Source organism: Saccopteryx leptura, chromosome 4 (assembly GCF_036850995.1).
Source record: "Saccopteryx leptura isolate mSacLep1 chromosome 4, mSacLep1_pri_phased_curated, whole genome shotgun sequence".
Classification (NCBI taxonomy): domain Eukaryota; kingdom Metazoa; phylum Chordata; class Mammalia; order Chiroptera; family Emballonuridae; genus Saccopteryx; species Saccopteryx leptura.
Genome location: NC_089506.1, coordinates 135,685,630 through 135,707,685, shown reverse-complemented (window position 1 = coordinate 135,707,685; position 22,056 = coordinate 135,685,630). Strand labels below are relative to the sequence as shown.

At 40.0% G+C, this 22,056-nt stretch overlaps 1 protein-coding gene across 5 annotated transcripts in view; it reads right to left on the bottom strand.

Annotated features, from left to right (window-relative positions):
• RASGRF2 (Ras protein specific guanine nucleotide releasing factor 2) overlaps positions 1-22,056 on the bottom strand; it is a 267,895-nt gene that overhangs the window by 133,965 nt on the left and 111,874 nt on the right. For all 5 annotated transcript variants that reach the window (XM_066381760.1, XM_066381761.1, XM_066381762.1 and 2 more), the window contains exons 3-7: positions 13,615-13,762; positions 11,275-11,364; positions 4,664-4,917; positions 1,318-1,397; positions 742-935 (exon numbers count right to left, since the gene is read on the bottom strand). In XM_066381760.1, the coding sequence (XP_066237857.1) occupies positions 742-935; positions 1,318-1,397; positions 4,664-4,917; positions 11,275-11,364; positions 13,615-13,762 (766 nt within the window). The remainder of the gene's footprint in view (positions 1-741; positions 936-1,317; positions 1,398-4,663; positions 4,918-11,274; positions 11,365-13,614; positions 13,763-22,056) is intronic.

Here is a 22,056-nt window from a genome sequence, read left to right as displayed (position 1 = left end):
ACAGCAAAGACCTTCCCAGTTGCCTACTCCATTTCTCAGGAACCTCTGATACCACCAGCATACACTGCAACATTTGTACAGTATCCTATTTCTGTAACCCTAATAATATTTTTAACATGCTGGAGGAGGAGAGTTCATGAAAGAGATCTGTGTGAAATCTTTCTATAAAAAGAAAATTGTGCTGCTTTCCCAAAATAAAAATCATTTTTATTTAATTGTCTCAAAGTGCCTGGTTTTCTTACATATACTAGACCAGGGGTCGAGAACCTATGGCTCACAAGCCAGATGTGGCTCTTTTGATGGCTGCATCTGGCTCGCAGACAAATCTTTAATAAAAAATAATAATAATGTTAAAAATATAAAACATTCTCATGTATTATAATCCATTCATTTCCTACCATGGGTGGCTGGAGCCAATCACAGCTGTCCTCCGGGACAACACCAAATTTTTATTGGATAATACGTAATGTACACAGGTCATTGTATGGCTCTCATGGAATTACATTTTAAAATATGTGGCATTCATGGCTCTCTCAGCCAAAAACATTCCTGACCCCTATACTAGACAGAGAATGTGGGGCATAGATTTGTTTATCTCAGGGTCAAGCTTAAGATGACAGGTGACATAGACATATTATAATTCTTCACAGGGGATCCTTGCACATCTCCCTCTGGTCATACGAGGCCTCAGGAACACTGAGCTGGAACCAGTGACTTACAACATGCACCCAGAGGACTCACCTGAAACATTGGGTAGGTCAAGAACGTTTCCAACATCCTCCCTTCACAGGCAGGATTGGCTTCATACTGTTTTAAGAGCTTGTCAAAATCCCTGTTTTGCTTACAATTGGCAAGCACTTGGAGGCTGTACTGGTGATTACGCACAAATTCTTGATAAATGTTCAGCATGGGGAGCAAAATATCAAACAGATCAGCTGAAAGAAGAAGTAAAATGGCAGTCTCTTTTGGTGCTCAGTAAATCACCCAACGTATAGGGGAGACACTGTGTTCACTGAACAGGAATGGCAGACAGTGGCTCTTAGTGCCAGGTGTCGCCACGCATGAGGACCCAGACCAGATGCCTAAATGATCTGACATAATGTCTCCCAGGGCAGAGCCTGACTCTACCCCCAAATAACCATGACAGGCCAGGGGAAAGGTAACTAGTAAGTCAGGGCCCAAAAGCCAAAGAGACAGGTTCCCAAGGCTAAAGCAGCTCACAGGTCAATGGGAAATTCAACAGCTTGGGCTGAATAAGGTTGTAATTATTTTACTTTAATTGTAGGCATAGTAAGAGAAACTAGAGCATGCACCTACCTAAAATTAAAGTCGGCCAGTTTGCTATTCTTGCCTTCAGTCCTTGATGAAATATTTCATGAAGAAACATGATTGTTTCACTATAAAAATGCAAAAATAATATAATTTAGTCTTGAGTGGAGCCATTGCCACCCAAAGTAGGGAAATGACCCTCCTTCCCCACAGTGGCAAATCCTTGCTTTTAATCACATGTTATCAGCCTTTCTCTCATTATCTGCCCTACCAGCAACCCTCTACAGACCCGGTCCCTCTTCCAACTCCTGGGCTCTTAGCTCCCAGCTCACTGTCAGTCTCTTCCCCAGCACTACTCCTATCATGATTCCTGTCATGACTCCAATATGCACACAAATAACATTCCAATATCCTGGCATCCTGGGCCTTTGAACTCTTCTCCCAGAATTTTTCTTTATTCCATCTTAAAACAAACACACATACACACACACACACACACACACACACACACACACACACACACTTTTTTCTTTTACCTCCAGGTCCCGCCACCCTGTTTCTCTGCTCCTTTTTATAGTAAGCCTCCTTTGGAAGAGTTTTGTATACCCTACTCTCTTCAATTCCAACCCCCCCCCCCATTCTCTCCATTCTGGCTTTGACCCCACTCCAAACTCAGTGGTGGGATTCAAATAATTTAACAACCCCTTCTCTGACCTAATGACAGTTTTAAGTATATATAAAAAAAGATATAATGAAAGGTAGTTTATTATTTCATACATTTAATACTTAAATTAGAATAATAAAAGAGATACACAAAACTAGATTATGTTATAAGAAAGTTTAAAAATATTAATGAAAAAATATTAAATAATACCTGACAAAAAAACAATAAGACTGTTATTTAAGATATTTCCAATGACAGCTTGTCACCCCCTGGTTGTTTGGCCTTTTTCTCTTTACGTTATACATTTCTTTACTGAAGTAACAAATGTGAGGGAATTAAAATGCAGTATTTTTATCAAAGGTTTAAAGAGTTTTATAAAATGAGCAAGTAAATATTACAAGCAGAGTTCCATCAAATTTGTTTCACTATGGACGGAATGAACATTACTGCGGATGCATAGAATACACTGTTGTACAGATGAATGTTAAAAAAGAATGAGTAAGGAATGTAAATTTGTGATTTCCACATTGGGCGGCTGCCCAGGCACCTGCACCCACCTTAGAGAGAACCCCAATTACAAGTGCCATTTTAACAACCGGTTCGTCAAACTCAACAAAAAATTAGGTATCAGTTCTGCCGAACCAGTGTGAATTGGCTGTATCCCAGCGCTGCCTCCATCCCCATCCAAATTACCAATTAGCTCCAAGTTACTAAACCCACAGTCAGTTTTCAGTTAGGATTTTATTTGACCTTTATGACATAGTTGTTCATTCCCTCTCACACTGATTTTCAAGACAACCCCCTTTTCCACCCTTCCACTCCAGCCGATCCAGTTTACTACCACATTAGCACTCCTGTTCATCTTCCTGACCTCTACACCTCGGCATAAGCCAGGCTCAGTCCTTGCTCCTTTTCTCCTTCACCCGTGCCTACCCCCTGGGTAGCCTCATTCAGACTAACAGCTTACATATGTCTGGACTCCCAAATTTATATCCTCGTGCCAAACCCTATGGTGAAGTCCAGTCTAACACCAAATCTCTGCTCTCCAGAGTTTTCCATTGGATGACAATCAGCATCTCACACTTGTCAACTCCAAAATAAAAGCTCTTCGCCTTTCCCCTCTGTTACTGCCTCAGTCTTCCTCTATATAGTAAACAGCAACTCCATGCTTCCGGTTGCTCAGGCCAAAGACCTTGGACAGTTACCTGCTTTTTGCTTTCTCTCCAAATCCACATCAAACTCATCAACAAATCTTACTGGATTTATGTTAAAAATATATCCATAATTTAACCACTTATCACTTTCTCCATTACGATCATCTCTGAGATGCATTATCACAATAGCCACCTAACAGACCTCCTGCTATAATCACCTCACACTTAGCTTATTGATCTCTCTACAGCCTATTCTCAACAGAGTGAGCCTTTCAAAACATAAGTCATATCATGCCACATCTCTGCTCAAAACCTAACAAATGTCTCCCCATCTTACCTAGAGAAAAAGCAGAGGATCTTACAGTATCTTACTATTAATGCTCTAACTACCCCCTACATCCACACAGACTTAAGGCAATTTCTCAAACAAGCAAGCCAGGCCTCGGGCCCTTTGCACAGCGCTCCCTGTGTAAGCATCATTTTCCCCCAGAGAGCCACGTGGCTTGCTTCCTCACCAACTCAAGACTTTTTTCAAATGTTAATTTACTTTTGAGACCTTTCTGAAAACTAGTTTTATTCTGAAGACTAGCTATATATTTTTTTGAAATCCTATAACACATTCACGTAATATAATAGAATGTAGCAATTTTTTAAAAAATAGAATGTTCTTTAGATACCAGTAGGAAAAGATGCCCAGTATATATTCATAAGTGAGAAAAAGCAAGTATATATTAAAGTACATTGGCTTTTGGGTAAGAAGGAGCAAAATAAGACTCCAAATCCACATGTGATTTCATTACATCAATACCCACTGGGAGAAATGAATAAAAATGGTTTCATACAGAAAGTGAGGGAAATGGGGTGAGTGGAGGCAAGGTAGGAGTGAAACTTCTGTTGTTCAATGTTTTCATGTTGTTTGACTTTTGAACTTGCATTATCTACTAAAAAAATAACTAAAATTTTAAGTAAAACACTCAAGCACTCTCCTACCCTCCTTATATCCTTCACTTCTTAATTTTTTTCTACAGAACTCATCATGACATAATATACTACATATTTTACTTATTCAGTATTCATTGTCTGTCTTCTTACATCAAAACATAAGTCCCATGAAGGCAGAGATTTTCTTTTTTTGCTTTGTTCCCTGATGAATCCTTAGCAGTAAAACCATTATAAATATTTATAAGTGAATAAATTAACTAGAGTCTCAAGCTCTCTGTTAGTGTTTGCTCTTCCTAAAGTACTTTTGTATAAATTATATATAAAGACCCATTAATACTCCATTTCCCTCAGTTCGTGAAAGAGCTGATCTTCCCCAGTACACACATATCCTCACATGATGACAAGAAAATATGTCAAATAGAGAAGAAAAACTGAAAACTACATGCCAAGATTCAAGATAAAAATATGCAAATTTGAACTAATAATAAAACACAAATAACAGCTTTCTCATTTTCAATATCATAAACTCATAAAAATGAATTTATGAAATCTATTCTTTTAAGAGTAGAGTAAAAAAAATTTTAAGAAATACAAACAGATTTTTCACATGACTCTGATTTATACCAAGACAAACCTGTTGAGAAAAATACTGCTGACATCATCATGGCTGATGGGGGGTTTCTTGGAGCTGGCAGCCATCCGCAAGGGCCGGAGGAAGCCATTGACCAAGACATAGAGCTGGTGGACATACTCTGACTCGGCCTCGACCATGGTGAACACAATCTGGTTCCTCTTCCGCATGCTTTCGGCATGAGGAGAACAAATGTAGTCCTGGACAATGGTCTTCCATTTCCTTCTACACAGCCACCCTCGCATGAAGCTCTGAACCTACAGAATGAAGGAAAGGAAGAGAGGGAGGGAGAGAAAGGAAGAAGGAAACAAGGAAAGAAAGATTCACACAGAGCCGAGAGACTCACGTTCTTAAGTCTTCAGTGACGGTGGCCATTCTATCCCATATAAAACATGCTTTCTCACTGGTGCACTAATGGTCCCACCACCAGAATATATACTGCTCACAAAAATTAGAAGATATTTCAAAATAGATATAAAGTGATAAAATACCCCCTAATTTCTGTGAGCAGTATATAGTGGCAGGCTTTTGTTAGATAGCAGAAAAAAATGATTTAAAAAATAATAATTTTATCAGGTTTACAGGGTTTCTTCCAGAAGCTTAAGGTGTTTAGGCCTGTCTAAATGGACAGTAGAGAATAATAATATTACATAATTAGTTATTAATAAACTTAAGGTGTTTAGGCCTGTCTAAATGGACAACAGACAATAATAATATTACATAATTAGTTATTATTAACATGTCAAGAAAGGAATGAATTAAAGGTTTATTCTTTAACAATAAAAAATCAGATAGGCCCTGGTCATTTGGCTCAGTGGTAGAGCATCAGCCCGGCGTGTAGAAGTCCCAGGTTCGATTCCTGGTCATAGCACACAGGAGAAGTGCCTATCTGCTTCTCCACCCTTCCCCCTCTCCTTCCTCTCTGTCTTTTGCCCTCCCTCCTGCAGCCAAGGCTCCATTGGAGCAAAGTTGGCCCAGGCGCTGAGGATGGCTCCATGGCCTCCACCTCAGGTGCTAGAATGGCTCCAGATGCCCCAGATGGGCATGCCGGGTGGATCCCGGTCAGGTCTATGCGGAAGTCTGTCTGTCTTTCCCCCCACCCGACTTCCCACTTTGGAAAAATAAAAAAAAATCAGATTTTTTTTTTTTTTTTGTATTTTTCTGAAGCTGGAAACGGGGAGAGACAGTCAGACAGACTCCCACATGTGCCCTACCGGGATCCACCCAGCATGCCCACCAGGGGCGACGCTCTGCCCACCAGGGGGCGATGCTCTGCCCCTCCGGGGCGTCGCTCTGTCGCGACCAGAGCCACTCTAGCGCCTGGGGCAGAGGCCAAGGAGCCATCCCCAGCGCCTGGGCCATCTTTGCTCCAATGGAGCCTTGGCTGCGGGAGGGGAAGAGAGAGACAGAGAGGAAGGAGGGTGGTGGGGTGGAGAAGCAAATGGGCGCTTCTCCTATATGCCCTGGCCGGGAATCGAACCCGGGTCCCCCACATGCCAGGCCGATGCTCTACCGCTGAGCCAACCGCCCAGGGAAAAAATCAGATATTTTTTAAAAATGTTTTAAATTGTAGTAAAAAACACATAACATAAATTTTACCATCATAAACATTTTTAGGTGTACAGTTACGTATATGGGGGTTGACAAAAGTAGGTTTAGAGTTGTTCATGAGGAAAACAATACAATATAATAACAATACAAGAATAAAATCTGTGTTTCACATACTCCCAACTGTAAACCTACTTTTGTCACATGCTGTATTCACATTGTTGTATAACAGGTCTTTAGAACTTTTTTATCTTGCAAAACTGAAACTCTATACTCATTAAACAACTATTCTTTTCCCCCTTCCCTCATGTGTGAATAATCATAATTCTTTTGTTTCTGTAAATCTGACTACTTTAGATACTGCATATAAGTGGAATCATACAGTATCTGTCTTTTTGTGTCTGGCTATTTCACTTAGTATAAAGTCCTCAAGGTTCATCTATGTTGTATAATGGGCCAGGATTTCCTTCCTTCTTAAAGCTGAATGATATTCCATTGTATGTGTACAGCACTTTTTTATCCATTCATCTTTCAGTGGACACTTGAGTTGTTTTCACCTCTTGGCTATTGTGAATAATGCTGCAATAAACGTAGGAGTACACATTCCCCTTCAAGATTCTGCTTTCAAATCTTTTGGATGTGTACCCAAAAGTGGGATTGCTTGATCATATGGTAGTTCTATTTTTAATTTTTTAAAGAACCACTGTAAGTGACGTCAGAGAAATGGCGCCATGAGGAGTGCTCCCAATACCTCTCCCTGAAACTTCAACAAATTCAACAACTAGAGACAGAAAAACAATCTCAGGACATCTGAAATACACATACATCAAACAAAGATATGATTGGGTGAAAAGGTGGCTGAATATAAATCCACTCTGAAGGAAATAAGACAGAGAACTGAGTATTTCGCTTTCTTCACTGACCTGAGGAAGGGCTGCTTTCACTTGGAACTGAGAGAAAGCAAGGGCTGGGGGTGCAGAAAAAGCTGGGCTAGGGCTGAGATGTTCAAGCCGAGGAGAGAGTGTGCCCACAGCTCAGCCCACATGGAGCTAACTCCAGCAGCAGACCCCAGCAGAGGTGGGCGAGTGGTTGCCTTGTTTACTCCTGGTATCCCGGTCGGCGAGCACGGGCAGTGTGCGAGTGGATCAACCTGGCATTTCAAGCGTGGGTGCCCGCATTCCCGGACAGAGGGGCCAGGTTGGAGACTGTCAGTAGTGACCCTCTGTGGGGGCTGTGACCAGAGTTTCTGAATAATCCCAGCTTCCCAAACAACAGCGCGCAGGAAGTGCACGAAAGCCAGCTTCCCTACACCTGGACCTGTCTGGGCGCGGCACATCCGCCAGCCATACAGGCTAACAGCACACTCCTGGGGAAGAGAACTGTAGAAGTGGTGGGGGAAGGGCACACAGGCAGCTTGCAGACAGCCTCTGGGGAGCAGACCTGTGGAGTACTAGATAAGCCCGGAGGCTCATAGCAAGACACCAGAAAGGCAATCAGCTCCCAGCCCTGCCTGATTATGCTGGCAGCACTGGCTGTCAAAGCCTTACATAGAATCCTGTGTTGAGTGGGGATAGAGGAGAGATTTGGCAGCTCTTAGAGCCTCTTGTTCTCCAGGCAGTGGCTGGGGCAACTTCACAGCTGGGTCCCAGGCTGCTGGTTCAGGAAGGAGAGATTTGAGGAGAAGCTCTGGGAAAACAGACTTTCCCATTGTCGGAGCCTACAAACACTAACCAGCCCCGCCTACCAATGGGGCTGAGGCCTAGTTTATGTCATCACCATAGCGACACAACAGCAAATCTCTGCCTAAAGAGTGCCACAGGGGCAGAACCTGGGGTAGAGTGCCACTGGCCAAAAAGAGAGAGAAGAAGGAAAAAGGAAGAAGATAACTTCTCAAAACTAGGAAAAATCCACAGTCTTTATAACTTTGTCCTTTTTTTTCTTGTATTTTTTAAATTTTTTCCTCCACCTTGGTCATTTTATCCTCTTTCTGTTTCTTTTCTTTTCATTTTGAACGTTATTACCCATAGGTGTTACATTTTCCATTCTTTTTTTTTTTTTTTGATGTTACATTCCAAAAAACTTAACTCAAATTTTTTTCTCTCTCCCTTTTTGTTTCTTCTTTTCTCTTTCACTTTTTCTCTCATTCAAATATCACCCACAAATAATTTTATTCTGGATTCAAATTTCTTCTTCCTGGCATTTTGTGTGCTTTTTACTTTGCTTTTTATTTCTTTAGCATTTCCCCCAACTTTGGCTCTCCATTCTATAGTTTTTTTGTGTCACTTAATACAATAGACTTTTCATTTTTCACTGTATTTTTTTTCTTTTTTCTCTTTTTCTTTTCCCTTACACTATTTCTCTCATTCAACCATAAAAACAAACTATTTTATTCTTGATCCAAATTTCATCCCTGTGGCATTTTGTGAGTTCTTGCCTCATTTTTTTGCCTCTTTGTCACTCCCCCCCCCCCCAACTCAGGTCCTCCGGTCTACATATTTTTATTCTACTTAACACAATAGAATTTTCAGTTTTTCACTGCATTTTCTCAAAAAACAATTTTTATCAACTCATATTAGTGTTATTAACAATACCACTCTCAAATGCCATTAAAGAAAAAGAAATCGAATATCAAGGATAGCAAAGACAGTGATGTAGCTCAGATAGATAAGGAAAAATCTATAGAAAAAAATTTCAATCGCTTTGAAACCTTGGAGTTAAATGACAGAGAATTTAAAATTGAAATCCTAAAAATACTCAGGGATATACAAGAAAGCACAGAAAGGCAATTTAGGGAGCTCAAAAAACAATTAATTCAATGAACAGAAAGAATACTTAAACAAGTAAATTGAAACTATAAAAACAAATCAAACAGACATGAAAAACTCAATTCATGAACTGAAAAACAAGGTAACAAAGCTTAGCCAATAGAACAAGCTGGCAGTTTGGTGGAGAAACCCCGTTCTGGTAGGCCATCAGTCAGTGACGAGTCTGTAGAGGCTATATGGGATAGCTACCTAAGGAGCCCTAAAAATCTGTGTGTGAGCCCACATCAAACTGCACTGAATAAGTATGAAACTGGGAGAGTTTTCCTTTTATTTGGTGCAGACTTCATATTTCTATCGTCTTTTGTTGCTTTCCTGTGACCGGTCAAAAGTGCACCATGACTTTACGTACACACTGTATATCTGAGGTCCTTTGTAAATACAAAAAGATTATATGATCATTTATTAGGATTTGTTATATTTAAGTAGCAGGTTCAGCAACAAAGCAGGTTACAAATCCACACATAATTAAAAGCATTACTTCACTACCTAATATTCTTTTAATATCATGTATACTTATTCAACACATTCTCACATTTAAAATTTTTTTAACATACTATTTCACCCACGGGGTCTAAATTACCATGTATTTAAATAACTACACTTCTTTCACAATGCTTAAAATTCTCTCATTTGCCTACTGATATTGTCAGCATACTATCAATTTTCTTCAGGCATTCATACAGCTGATTTACCCCAAACAATAAAAATTAACTATATTGTAATAGAATTGTCTAAGGAGAAATTATATGCATATTATTTTGAGAAATCTAATGGTAAATTTCTGTGAATTATAACCAATTTCAATTTTTTGTCTCCTGAAGTTAAAAAACTATGTTAATATTTGTGAAGATTAGAATAGAGAAACTAATTCATTTGTAAAACCCTTTTTCCACACAGATGTTAGTTTGATTTGGGACATAAAAACAATAGAGTTAATTTCAAATTTTATTTAACAAGTTTAAAAATAGATTTTCAAAAATATTTCTACTAAGAAACAGGAAGTTATTAATGTAAGAAGTATTTATCATTATTCTTCTATTTCACGGAGTATTTTAAAAAATAAAACTAATTCAATTTTGTATTAAATAAAACTTTTCTATTTACTTGACAGCTACTTTCTGCTGAGCAAAATCTGGTTCACTTACTTCCTAACAGACCAGTTTCTACTCCTGGACTGAAAATTATATTCTACTGACACTTTGCTTACATGCAACTGCATACCACTACAAGAAAGGCAGTAATATCAATCTATAACACAATAACGTAAATGAAATTCATTTTATAAAGTTATACATTCTAAGAAAGAAATGATATTTTACTTTTTAATTTCTTAAAAATTAAAACCTTATAAATTAGTCCTAAGAAGCATTCTTATTTCAAATTTTAAGAGCAATATTTAGTTAAAGTTTTGTTACAACTGAAGGGGAATAATTATTTAGCACAGGAAAACAGGATTAAGAAAAAAATAAGAACAAAGATTTTAATGATGAGGCTTTTCACATAATGTTAACAAAGCTGAGTAAGTGCTTTACAGAGGACAATTAAGATTATAGAACTCAAAGCCTAGGTGACATAAAACAAACACAGTAGATTGGACTGAGTGCCAGTGTCTGATTAATTACAAAAGTTGCACAGTTATCAATAATACTGTAGTAAGATGGGAAAGATCTGCTGATTCTGCGGATGTTAAACATGAGCGACACAATAATAAACCAGAAATCTGAGCAGATGTAGTGATTTACTCAATCTTCTCACATGTTCACAAAAACTAAACACTAAAGACTATGGCTGAAAGAAATATTTTTGAAATGTAATTTTAAAAATACTTCCTAAATATAAAAGCAGAACCAAATCAGGAGGTTAAACAGCACTTAATTATCCCAACTGGGGAACACTATTATCTTCATGTCCGGTTGGCGTCCTTCCCACTGAGTCCAAAGGTAATTCTCAGTCCTGGACAGAAGTTTCAGGTGAAACTGTTCCAGAAAAGTAGTCGTTTCTGGATTACTCCAAAGGGCAATCTGAGCGCCGTTAGAACAGAAACACCGACGTTCTCACCTCTGGGGCAGGGTGGCAAAGACATTACTACAGAAAAGTAGTCGTGTCTGGATTACTCCAAAGGGCAGATCTGAGCGCCATCAGAACAGAAACACCGACATTCTCAACTCTGGGGCAGGGTGGCAAAGACATTACTGCAGAAAGGACAATTGGTCGCTGTGCCAAAGTCCCTCAGTGCCCTACCTTTTTAATCTTCTTGATGTCTGGGTCCTCGTCCTCTTGATTGCTTTGGTAAGGCCGCATTCGTTCCTTGGTTTTATTAAGAGCAATAATCTAGAACATAAAATAGGTCCATTTCATGATAACCCTCAGGAAGTTATGCCTACAAGACAGGCTATGAAATCCTTGGAAAACATTCACTTGTTATTCACTCTCTCTGCCTTGGTGCTGAGGCAGGAGAAGCACATACTTTACCTTAAGACTGTTTTGTTACTAACAAGGGTACTTACAAGAAGTGACTGTGGAAGTGTGAGCTGAGATCTGGGTTAGGAGAAATTTTGGCCCCAAACTCAGCCCTGACTGCCAGTGATGCCCAGGCTACAGCCTTCTCAGGAGCTGAGTGACATGTCAACCACCTTCCCTGAAGGCTGCTGCCTAGAATGCCGTGTGGTCTCCAAATGCAGTGACACTCAGCTCAAAGCTCTTGCTTCTCCTGTGGGAATAATTAGCCTGTGACCTTTCAAGTACCCACAGCAGACACACAGATCTCCTTGGGGAAATGGTGACTGCAAAGGGGAACTTCAGAGGCCTAGGGTAGGTCCCAGACAGCCAAGAAAAGTTAAAAAGGATGGAAACAACCTGGGATTTCTCATATCTCCAGCTCAGTCCTGTGACCTGTGAGGGGCTACTCAAGACCAGATGGCTTCTCAGCTGGTCTCAGTACTAAGGGTCACTGGACCACTGCTCAGTTGCAGATTCTTACAAACAGAAGAACCTACACAAAATTACCAGCAAGCAAAACAAAGTTAAGAAATTGTAATTATCCCTCTGACCTGTCTTTACATTTTTTTCCCAATACCAAATAACCATCTCTGCATGTTCTGTCAGGGAGGTAGGAAAATAAAATAAACAGGAAATAAATTACGGTTCCTGTCAAGTAACCATGCAATACATACCTGATACTGACAGTTTTTAACTGCAGTCTCCATTCAGACTAAAATAGAACACAGTGAACAGACAAACACACACAAATAAATACTGGGAAAATCGCTTGGTGTGCAGTTTCTCCTAAAGAGGAGAAACTACTCTTTCACGGAGCAGACAAGCATCTACTCTAGCATACGGTAGCAAAGAAAGAACACAATAATTTTGTTTTAAATTACAGTGTCTGATATAGTCTTTTAAAATGCAGGCTCGTTAAGTTTTCTGTTGTTGTTTTTACAATATCAGATTTCAGGGTTGAATCGGGAAGTTAACAACACTAATGATACAGTGAACAAGGTCTGCAACTTATCGGGGAGAAGCAAGCAGAGGCCAGACGGAGCCAGCTTGTGCCCACGCTCTGCACACTGGAGGTGATACGCACAGGCAGCAGGAGGTGAAACCCTCCCTCACGTGGTTCACACAGTATGTCTGAGAGGAAGGTGTGAGGAAACAGAGAAGAAAACATTGCTCAATGACAGAAAAGTGACAAGAAAGTCACCACAGCTGAGGAGCCTGAGTTGTTTCTGTCAACAAGAATACAATTATTAGTAGGTTTCATTCTGCACTATTCTTCTCTCTGATAGTAGCTAAGAAGATACTAATGCACTGCTGGTCAAAAAGAGGAAAAAAACTCATTTTCTACAGTCCTCTTCAAATCTTTAATTTATTGATCACTTCCCAGAAGAAATGACAGGATAGTAAGACATATACTGTTCTGTATCTAGACCTTGCAGAGAGGAGGACCCAGACACATGGTTATGGCTGCAGATTCTATGACCACCTTGTGCTCTAAGTTGGCATCAGCCTCACTGCCTGGGACTACTGAGCCTGAGAAGTCCATACTATGGGGGTGGAGAACAGAAGAGGGGTGCTGGTTCCAGCTTTAGGAAAACAGCACCCTAACAAATGTCTTGTTCTGTAATTCAAATATGGTTTTCAAAATTCTAGAGGGGAGAAGTTTGGACTCCTTAGATCTAGAAAAAGTAAAGTCATTCTGGACTCATTTTTGGTACTTCCTTAACTGTCATTTGTACTTTAATTGAATCTATGACAGGCTCACAATAACCATTACCATAAGAGTCAATCTGGAAACAGTTAAATATTATAGTCAATTCTGAATATCTGATCAGTGAAGGACATCAGGAGCACAAACAATTAAAAATATCCTATAATCCTGATATTTTATTAAAGCATATTTACTTCATTTTAACACAGACATTAGTTCATTTCTAATGTAGATCAGTAGCCTGGCCATGCATGTGTTGATAGCAGAGAAACTAAGTTTGGGATTAAAATTCTGCCCTGACAGGCCTTAAATAATCATGAGGAGATGACAATAGACACAGAACCATGAGAAGGAATCTGTCCACTGGAAAATACCTCTGATTTAAGCCTCTCGATTTCTGTGTCTTGATCTTCAAGTTGATGCCGGAGCTGGTTAGCTGCAATCTTTTCAGTCTCTACGATCTGAACCAGATGAATGTACTTCTGCATTAACACTTCCCTCTCAATCAGAATGTCTGCATAACTTGAGAGAAAATTACAGTTAGTCATTGAGATATTGTTCCGCTACAGTTCCACGTAGAAAAACATGCACTCACTGCATTTTAAAAAGAAGGCGTAAATATAGCTTGTTTGGCTAACCTTATATAAACATTAACTTTTGGCTTACATTTGGCATCTTTTAACTACATAAAATTTGAGTCATTATCATTTTACATATTTTTTTCACTTAGAGCTCATTTAAGGATGGCTGCCACCCACAATTTTATCATATCAGTGAGAAAAGTTCAAAAGAAGTCTATTGTTTTATAAAGTAAATAGTACATCACTTTTTAACAAAGAAACCAAAGTGTTTGAATTGATGGCACATACTTGGTTTTCAGAAATGATATTCAAAATATTTCACCAGATAAGGCACTAGCCAATCAGAACAGACTTGCCAACAAGCAGAGGAAATGAAACAACCACAGGCACTGGCTGGAAAGAGCTATGATGACTTGACCGCAACCACCAGCCTCGCTTGGCTCTCTTTAGGATTTTGAGACCACTGACTGACTACCTTGTACTTTCTTTCCAAAAACAACAGAAGCAAAAAGTTCATTCTAGAAATAAGTGTAGATTTCTTGGGTGCTAACTCCAGCAATCTAACCTGTGTCCATTCCTTCAACCAAATGTGGTAAAGTCAAACTGTTAGATTTTTATTAATTTTGCCATTCTGTGGCATCTGGATCTGTGGCATTTGTCTCTAGATTTTCTTGCACTGTTCAGGGTGGTAAAATATATTTTCTGCCATTCACATAGTCTTTCCCACATGGTCTGAGAACAGCAATAAGTAACAGTAGTTTCTGTGCATTGAAACTATTATTGAATATTACAGGAGTACTGTAATATTCTCATCTCATCCTCCCAGAAACCTGAGGCGGTCGGGTTTTAGCATCCCAATTGTACAGAGAAATCATTTGATTCTCACAGAGGTCACATAGCTAGTAGTCAGCATGGATGGGTGGGATTCAAGTCATGTTCTTAACCACAAGCTAAATTTTCTCTAGTGAGAAATAGCACCCTGGATATAAACAAGAATATTGCAGTAGACATGTTATGAGATATTGACCCAATCTTCTACCCACTTACTTCTTCTTTGGGAACTTGGGCCCTGGCAGCTAAATTTGTACCACAAAACCTTCCCCAAAGGACCATTAAACAGGTCTAAAAAGAGACAGCTGGCCCAAGATAAACCAATTAGATTCTTCTCCTTAGAATCTGGGATTATGCCTCTGAGCTATATGCTTGAACTGAGATGATCTGAACTTGGAAGTCAGGTTGCCATTCTTGGACAGCCACATCTGGCCGCATCTGTGCCAAAACAAAGCGACTCTTTTGAGACAGAAAAGAATAGCAGAAGTTCAGAGAAGTAGAGACAAGAGGGACAGAAAGTCTGGACAGAAAAGTAATGACTACCTGAGAGTTCCTGTCGGCTTTCTAGTTTCTGGTTCCAGATCCTTGTGACATCTGAATACAATTTTTACCCTTAGGTTCTGTGAGATGTTGCAGTTCCATCTAATAAATTCTCTTGTTAACCTAAACTAATTTGAGATAGGTTGCATTACTTGGAACTAAGTGGCTTAAGACAATTGTAAAATCACAATTTTAGTTCCATTAACTCAACATCCTCAGCACTTACATTTAGCATCCCAATTGTACAGAGAAATCATTTGATTCATATGTGCTATCAGTGTTTTTTAAAAAAGAAAAGAAGCCTGACCAGGCAGAGGAGCAGTGGATGGACCATCAGACTGGGATGCAGAGGACCCAGGTTTGAAACCCCAAGGTCGCTGGCTTGGATGCGGGCTCATACAGCTTGAGCGTGGACTCACCAGCCTGAGTGTAGGATCATAGACATGACCCCATGATGGCTGGCTTGAACCCAAAGATTGCTGGCTTGAAACCCAAGGTCACTGTCTTGAGCCTAAGGTCACTGTTTTGAGCCAGGAGTCACTCGCTGTGCTGGAGCCCCCAGGTCAAGGCACATATGAGAAAGCAATCAATGAACAACTAAGGTGCCACAGCGAAGAATTGATGCTTCTCATCTCCTCATCTCTCTCCCTTCCTGTCTGTCTGATTCTCTCTGGCTCTATAAAAAAATAAGATTTTAAAAAAAATTAAAAAGGAGAAAGAACCAGTGTCAGCAATATTTTTATTTTAAGAGGAGGGAAGATAGAGAGACAGACTGCTGCATGCGCCCGGATCAAGATTCACCTGGCAACCCCATCTGGGGCCGATGCTCTGCCCATCTGGGGCCACTCACAACCAAGCTATTTTTTGTGCCTGAGGCAGAGGCTCCACAGAGCCATCCTCAATGCCCAGGTCAATGTGCTCGAACCACTCAAGCCATGGCTGTGGGAGAGGAAGAAAGAGAGAGAGAAAGAGAAAGGGTAGGGGGATGGGGGAGAAGCAGATGGTCACTTCTTCTGTGTGCCCTGGCCAGGAATTGAACTGTGTCAGCAATATTTTTAAGTCACTTGTTCTATGAAAATGTTCTAAGAAATTACCTTAAGGGAGTAGAAAGAAAGGCTGTAAGTGGGAGGAAGGGAAAAGAAAAAAGAAAAGAGTCCTCACAAAAATATACTGTGGGGAACTTTTAAGGGAGAGAGTAACAATAGAGGAATAGAAAAGTAGTTATACAATAAAAATTTTTGCCCTTTCTCATCAACTTTAACAAATACATGTCAAAGGTATTACAAACATACTAGATCAGCATTAGGTAACAAAACAGTATTTTATTTTCTCTTATAAAAAGAAAAAGTCCAGTCCAGGATGTGTGGCTGAGTTCATGCAGACTCATCACCAACCTCAGCCATCCATCAATTCCAAGATCCCACTGAAAGGCTATGAAAATTGTTTTCTGTGTGAGGAATAAAACTATTACAGCATTATAAACAGGAAAATATGGCATCAAGAGACCAGAAGTCACATGAAATTCTATGAAGAGAAAAACCAAGTAGAATCAGAGTGGTGGGAAGATGAAAGGAAACCATACATGCCGACACCTTACATACAGGGGTGGGCAAAACAGGTTAATAATAACAATAATAAATACAATAATAAATAAATAAGCATACAAGAATAAACTTTTTTGCATATTCACAACTATAAACCTACTCTTGCCAAGCCCCATATAAGCAAGGTTCCCACCGGGAGTGGCCAGAGAAGCCTCAAGCTCAGACTCTACAAACACAAAGAAGAGCACTAGGCAAGGAGATGTGGGTTAGGGCATCTCATTAAAGTGCTTTCAGGACATCAGGGAATTAGGCTCCTCCTTTTCCCCAAACCCAAAATAAACAAAGAAAAGGCACAACTGATGTTAATAATATGCCCTAAGTCACAGCCCAGCTGTTTTCTCTATAGAAAGAGGGCTCCTTCCTAGAGAAGGCTCCTAAGGAGGAAGCTGGACTCAGACAGAACAGGGCTCAGCTTCACTTAGGACACCCACTGTGGACACAAAGGACAACTGAAAAAGCAAAGGCGTTGAGAGGGACTAGGAGGAAAATACACTGCATTAATGTTCTACTGTATAACAAAGTACTGCAAACTCAGTGATTTCAAACAACACATCTGGATTATCGCATCATTTCCATAAATCAGGAGTCTGGGCTCTTTTAAGCTGGATCCTCAGCTCAGGGTTCACGGGGCTGCAATCAAGGTGTCAGCCAAGATGCAGTCTTATCTGGGGCATGATGGAGAAGAATCCACAACCAAATTCATTCAGGTTGTTGGAAAAATTTGTTTTCGGGCAGCTCTAGAATGCATGCGGTTTGCTTCTTCGAGACCAGCCCAGAGCATCTCTGACTTCAGGGAGGATCCTAGTTCCTCTTTGAGGGTTGTCATCTGACCCACCCAGGAAAATCTCTCTTTTAATTAATACAAAATCAACTGGTTTAGGACTGTAGTTACATCTGCAAAAATCCCTTTTCCTTTGCCATATTATGAAACTGAATCAAGGGAGAAACTATCCCAGCATGTTTGTCAAGGACTAGTAGCAAGTCACAGCTTCTACCCATTTACACTAAAGGGTATGGAATTCTATAAGAGGGAGTCCCAGTATGCTTTCCTGATGTCTTCCTATACACCCTAAAAGGAAGCCAACATGTGACACAGACACTGCATTCAACCACAGAGCAAACCCAGCCCCAGTACCTGTTATAATCCACAAGTTCCTTCACTAGATACTTAAGAAAACCAGCCGCTCAGCGGTAGAGCGTCGGCCTGGCGTGCGGGGGACCCGGGTTCGATTCCCGGCCAGGGCACATAGGAGAAGCGCCCATTTGCTTCTCCACACCCCCCCCCTCCTTCCTCTCTGTCTCTCTCTTCCCCTCCCGCAGCCGAGGCTCTGTTGGAGCGGAGATGGCCCGGGCGCTGGGGATGGCTCCTTGGCCTCTGCCTCAGGTGCTAGAGTGGCTCTGGTCGCAGCAGAGCGACACCCCGGAAGGGCAGATCATTATGAGCTGGACGTACACGACTCACTTACAAAGAATAGAATTTGGCAAGAATGATGGGATGGCACTTCCAAGATTAGTTTACAAGAAGACTCTACTTTCTCTCTTGCTTTCCTTCTCTTGCTACTATTTTGCTGGTTTGCTCAGAGGAAGTCAGTGTGACGTTGTGAGCTGCTCTGTGGAGGGTTCACATAGACAGAAACTGACAGAGGCCCTGGCCAAGAGCTGATGAGAAACTGAGGCCTCATTCCAACAACTGATAAGGAAGTGAATCCAGCCAACAATGACATGAGTGAACTTGGAAGCAGACCCTCCCCGAGTAGAGCCTTCAGATGAAACTGCAGACCTGGCTGTCACCTTGACTGAAATTCAGGCAGATTAAGCCAACTAAATCATCCCTGTATTTCTGATCCAAAGAAACTGTGGAAAGACAAGAAATTGTTTATTGTTTGAAGCATTGCGGAATAAATTTTAAGCTGCAATAGATAATAAATAAGCTCCAAACGAACAAACAGAAAGACACTAGAGGATACCAGGCTAATTCAGAAAACAGAGGTTTATTACCTTCAGAGAAATATGGAAGGCTATCAGAGCCATAAGGCAAAAAGGGACTTACATGAAAAAGAGTAATCAGAAAACAAGAAAAGTTCTTGGGAGAAAAAGTGATTATTAAAATTTTATAGTTCAATGAATATGCTGACCAATAAACCAGACATGGGTGAAAACTAAGCTGGGTGATTAGAGAGATTAAGAACACTGAACAAAAATACAAAGAGACTAAAAATATGAAGGAAAAATTGAGCAACGTGGAGTATAGATCCAAGAGGTCTAATATCTGTCCTCAGGGTTTCCAAAGGGAAAAAAGCACAGGCTGCAATGGGGAGGATATCATCAAGAAATGAAAGAAGCTTTGCCTGAACTGAATATGCACAGTTCAAATTTAAAAGACAATCTAGACAGAATACATGAAAACATTTCACACCCTGACACATCCTGATAAAACATCAGAGCTCTAAGGATAGAGAAAAACTATGAAAGCTTCCAAAGAGAAATCACAGATTATCTAAAGAAGATGAAACTCAAGATGACATATATACTTTTCAATCTGTAACTTGGGATGTTAAGTCACAATAGAGAATTGAAGGAAAAATATTTTTAATTTAAATTCATACCCCAGGCAACCAATCAATAGACCAAGTGCCAATTCCAAACAAAAATAGCTATAACCCCTTACAACAGGAGAAAAATTATAAGAAGTTTTTCCAACCAAGTAAAACAGAAAACAAAGGCATAAAGTGACATGGAATGCAAGAATACAAGCCAGAGAAAGCACAGAAAGCTAGACAGAAATGAGAAGTTAACACAAGCAAGATTCTCCTTCAAGAAGCAAATATTCAATTGCACCTGATTACCTTTCATTCTCCATGGAACGAAACATCAGCCTTGATACTTTGGTACATAATATTTGCATAACCGTCATAAATGCCCCTTATAGCTTTTCGATTTTCAGAATCAACAGAAGCTTAAATTTAGAGCACAGAAGGTAAATGTTTAAAAGTTTATAAATGGAGAATAAATAGTAAAAGTAGATGAGGGGACAGGCTTCTAAACTATTAAGGGCTCTGTATAAGATGCCAGAGTTCTGATCAAGGCGTGGCAAAATCTGACTTTCTAACAGAATCACACTGGCTGCTGTGATGGGAAAAGGCAAAAGTAAGGGGTGGAGTGAGGGACATCAGCTGGAGGCTCTACCATAATCCAGGCAAAAAGGGTAAAGATTGGTTCAGCATCTGACATGGGGTTGGCACAAAACACTCATTCAAATGAAAAGTCATTGTCAAATGAAAAAAGTCATTTGATTTATTTTGCATGATTTCTTCTTCACATTTTTATTTTTCATAATTTTAAAGTCGTTCAATTGATTTCATTGGGTCTCCCTAGATTATTAAATAATCCTACTGGGATAGCCTCTCAACTTTGTATCACAAAACTTTTGTTGTATGTTCCACTAGTAAATGAGTGTCTACTCCAGAACTGGGTGAAATCCACTGAACATGCATGTATGACTTCCCTTCAGTGTAAGAATTTTCAGAGCTTTGGTATTTCTCTTTTATAGTTCCAATATATGTTTTATCTGATTAAACTTTCTAGTTGCTAGATAATGTTCAAGTTTAAGAATTCTTGACTAATTATTCATTATTTCTGTTTCATTTGTTTTTTATTTCATATAATGTCCACCAGCAGAAAAAGGTGGTTTCTCACTACCAAGGGAAATAATAAAATTAAGCCATATAAATCAACTTGCCTGATCAGGAGGTGGCGCAGTGGATAGACTCAGAGCGTCGGACTGGGACGCAGAGGACCCAGGTTCGAAACCCCAAGGTCGACGGTTTGAGTGCGGGCTCATCTGGTTTGAGCAAAGCTCACCAGTTTGAGCCCAAAGTTGCTGGCTTGAGCAAGGGGTCACTCGGTCTGCTGTAGCCCCCTGGTCAAGGTACATATGAGAAAGCAATCAATGAACAACTAAGGTGTCACAATGAAGAATTGATGCTTCTCATCTCTTTCCCTTCCTTCCAGTCTGTCTGTCCCTATCTGTTCCTCTCTCTATCATAAAAAAAAAAAAATCAACTCATTCATCAAACACCAACAGATGGCAAGTTTGAGGTACATGTACACATGAGTATTTTACATGTACACATATAAAATATTCATGTTTAATATTTATAATCAAACCAAGCCACCACTATTACATACAGAATAAATGGAAACATTCAAATAAAATCCTAAAGAATCTAGACAAAAGGCAGAGCATAAAATCATAAGCCTTAATTATGCTTAAAGAAAAATAAAAATTCTATTAGCTGAGCAAAAAATGATTAGATGGACCAGAATCTTACCCTACTTACTCTGATTAAAGACATACTTATGAACAAGAGAGTGATATATAGCTAATATGTTCGATATATGCGCTAGTAAGATATACATAATAAGAACTATAGTAAAACCCAAACTCAAAAGTCATATAACAGGTAACTAAAGAAAAACTGCTACTAGCTCCAGAATTATGCTCAATTTTATCTAGAAAACTCTCATGAATCAGCATTCCTCATATCTGGCTATGACAGAGTCTTGAGGAATTGGGAAAATCCAGTCCTGGCTGGTAGCAGTGCGCTTCCTCTCTAAGCAATGTTCGGCAGTGGCAGCAGCGCCCTGAGAGAGCTACACCAGGACTCCCTAACAGTCACGACTCATGGCTGCTTTGGTGGTACTATCTTACACTTTTCCTGACTTTCAAAATCTCTTATAGCAATAGCTCCACTCCACTGAATTAATATTTTTTATATATCACATTCGTGGAAATTCTAACACTATATCACCGCCACTAATCTCTTCTCTCTCCAGAGCCAGCTCTCCTCTCCTAAATGTCCCCTTTACAACGAAAGGAAACAAAAGCATCTCTGGTAGGAGAGATTAAAAAGAAGAATAAATTTAAAGACTAAAACCCCTATTCTAAACAGTGCATATGTTGGAGGATGATTAGGAGGCAAACTTGGAAGAGAGACAGGTGAGGTGGCTGATCAACAACTTAGGCAGCTGCCATCTGCAGGGCAGGAAGGAAGGCGAGATAGTCCAGACATTGAAGCCATAGGTGGTGGCTGACTGGATGCAAGCAGTGGGGACAGAGGGTACAGGATGACATCTGCTGGTGTGAGTGACTATAGAGAAACTAGTCTCTAAGTAGGAAGAAGTGGACAAGCAGCCACTTGAGGAAAAATAAATTTGGTTTTGGACTTGCTTAGTATCTAGTAAACTCTGATAGTTCAAT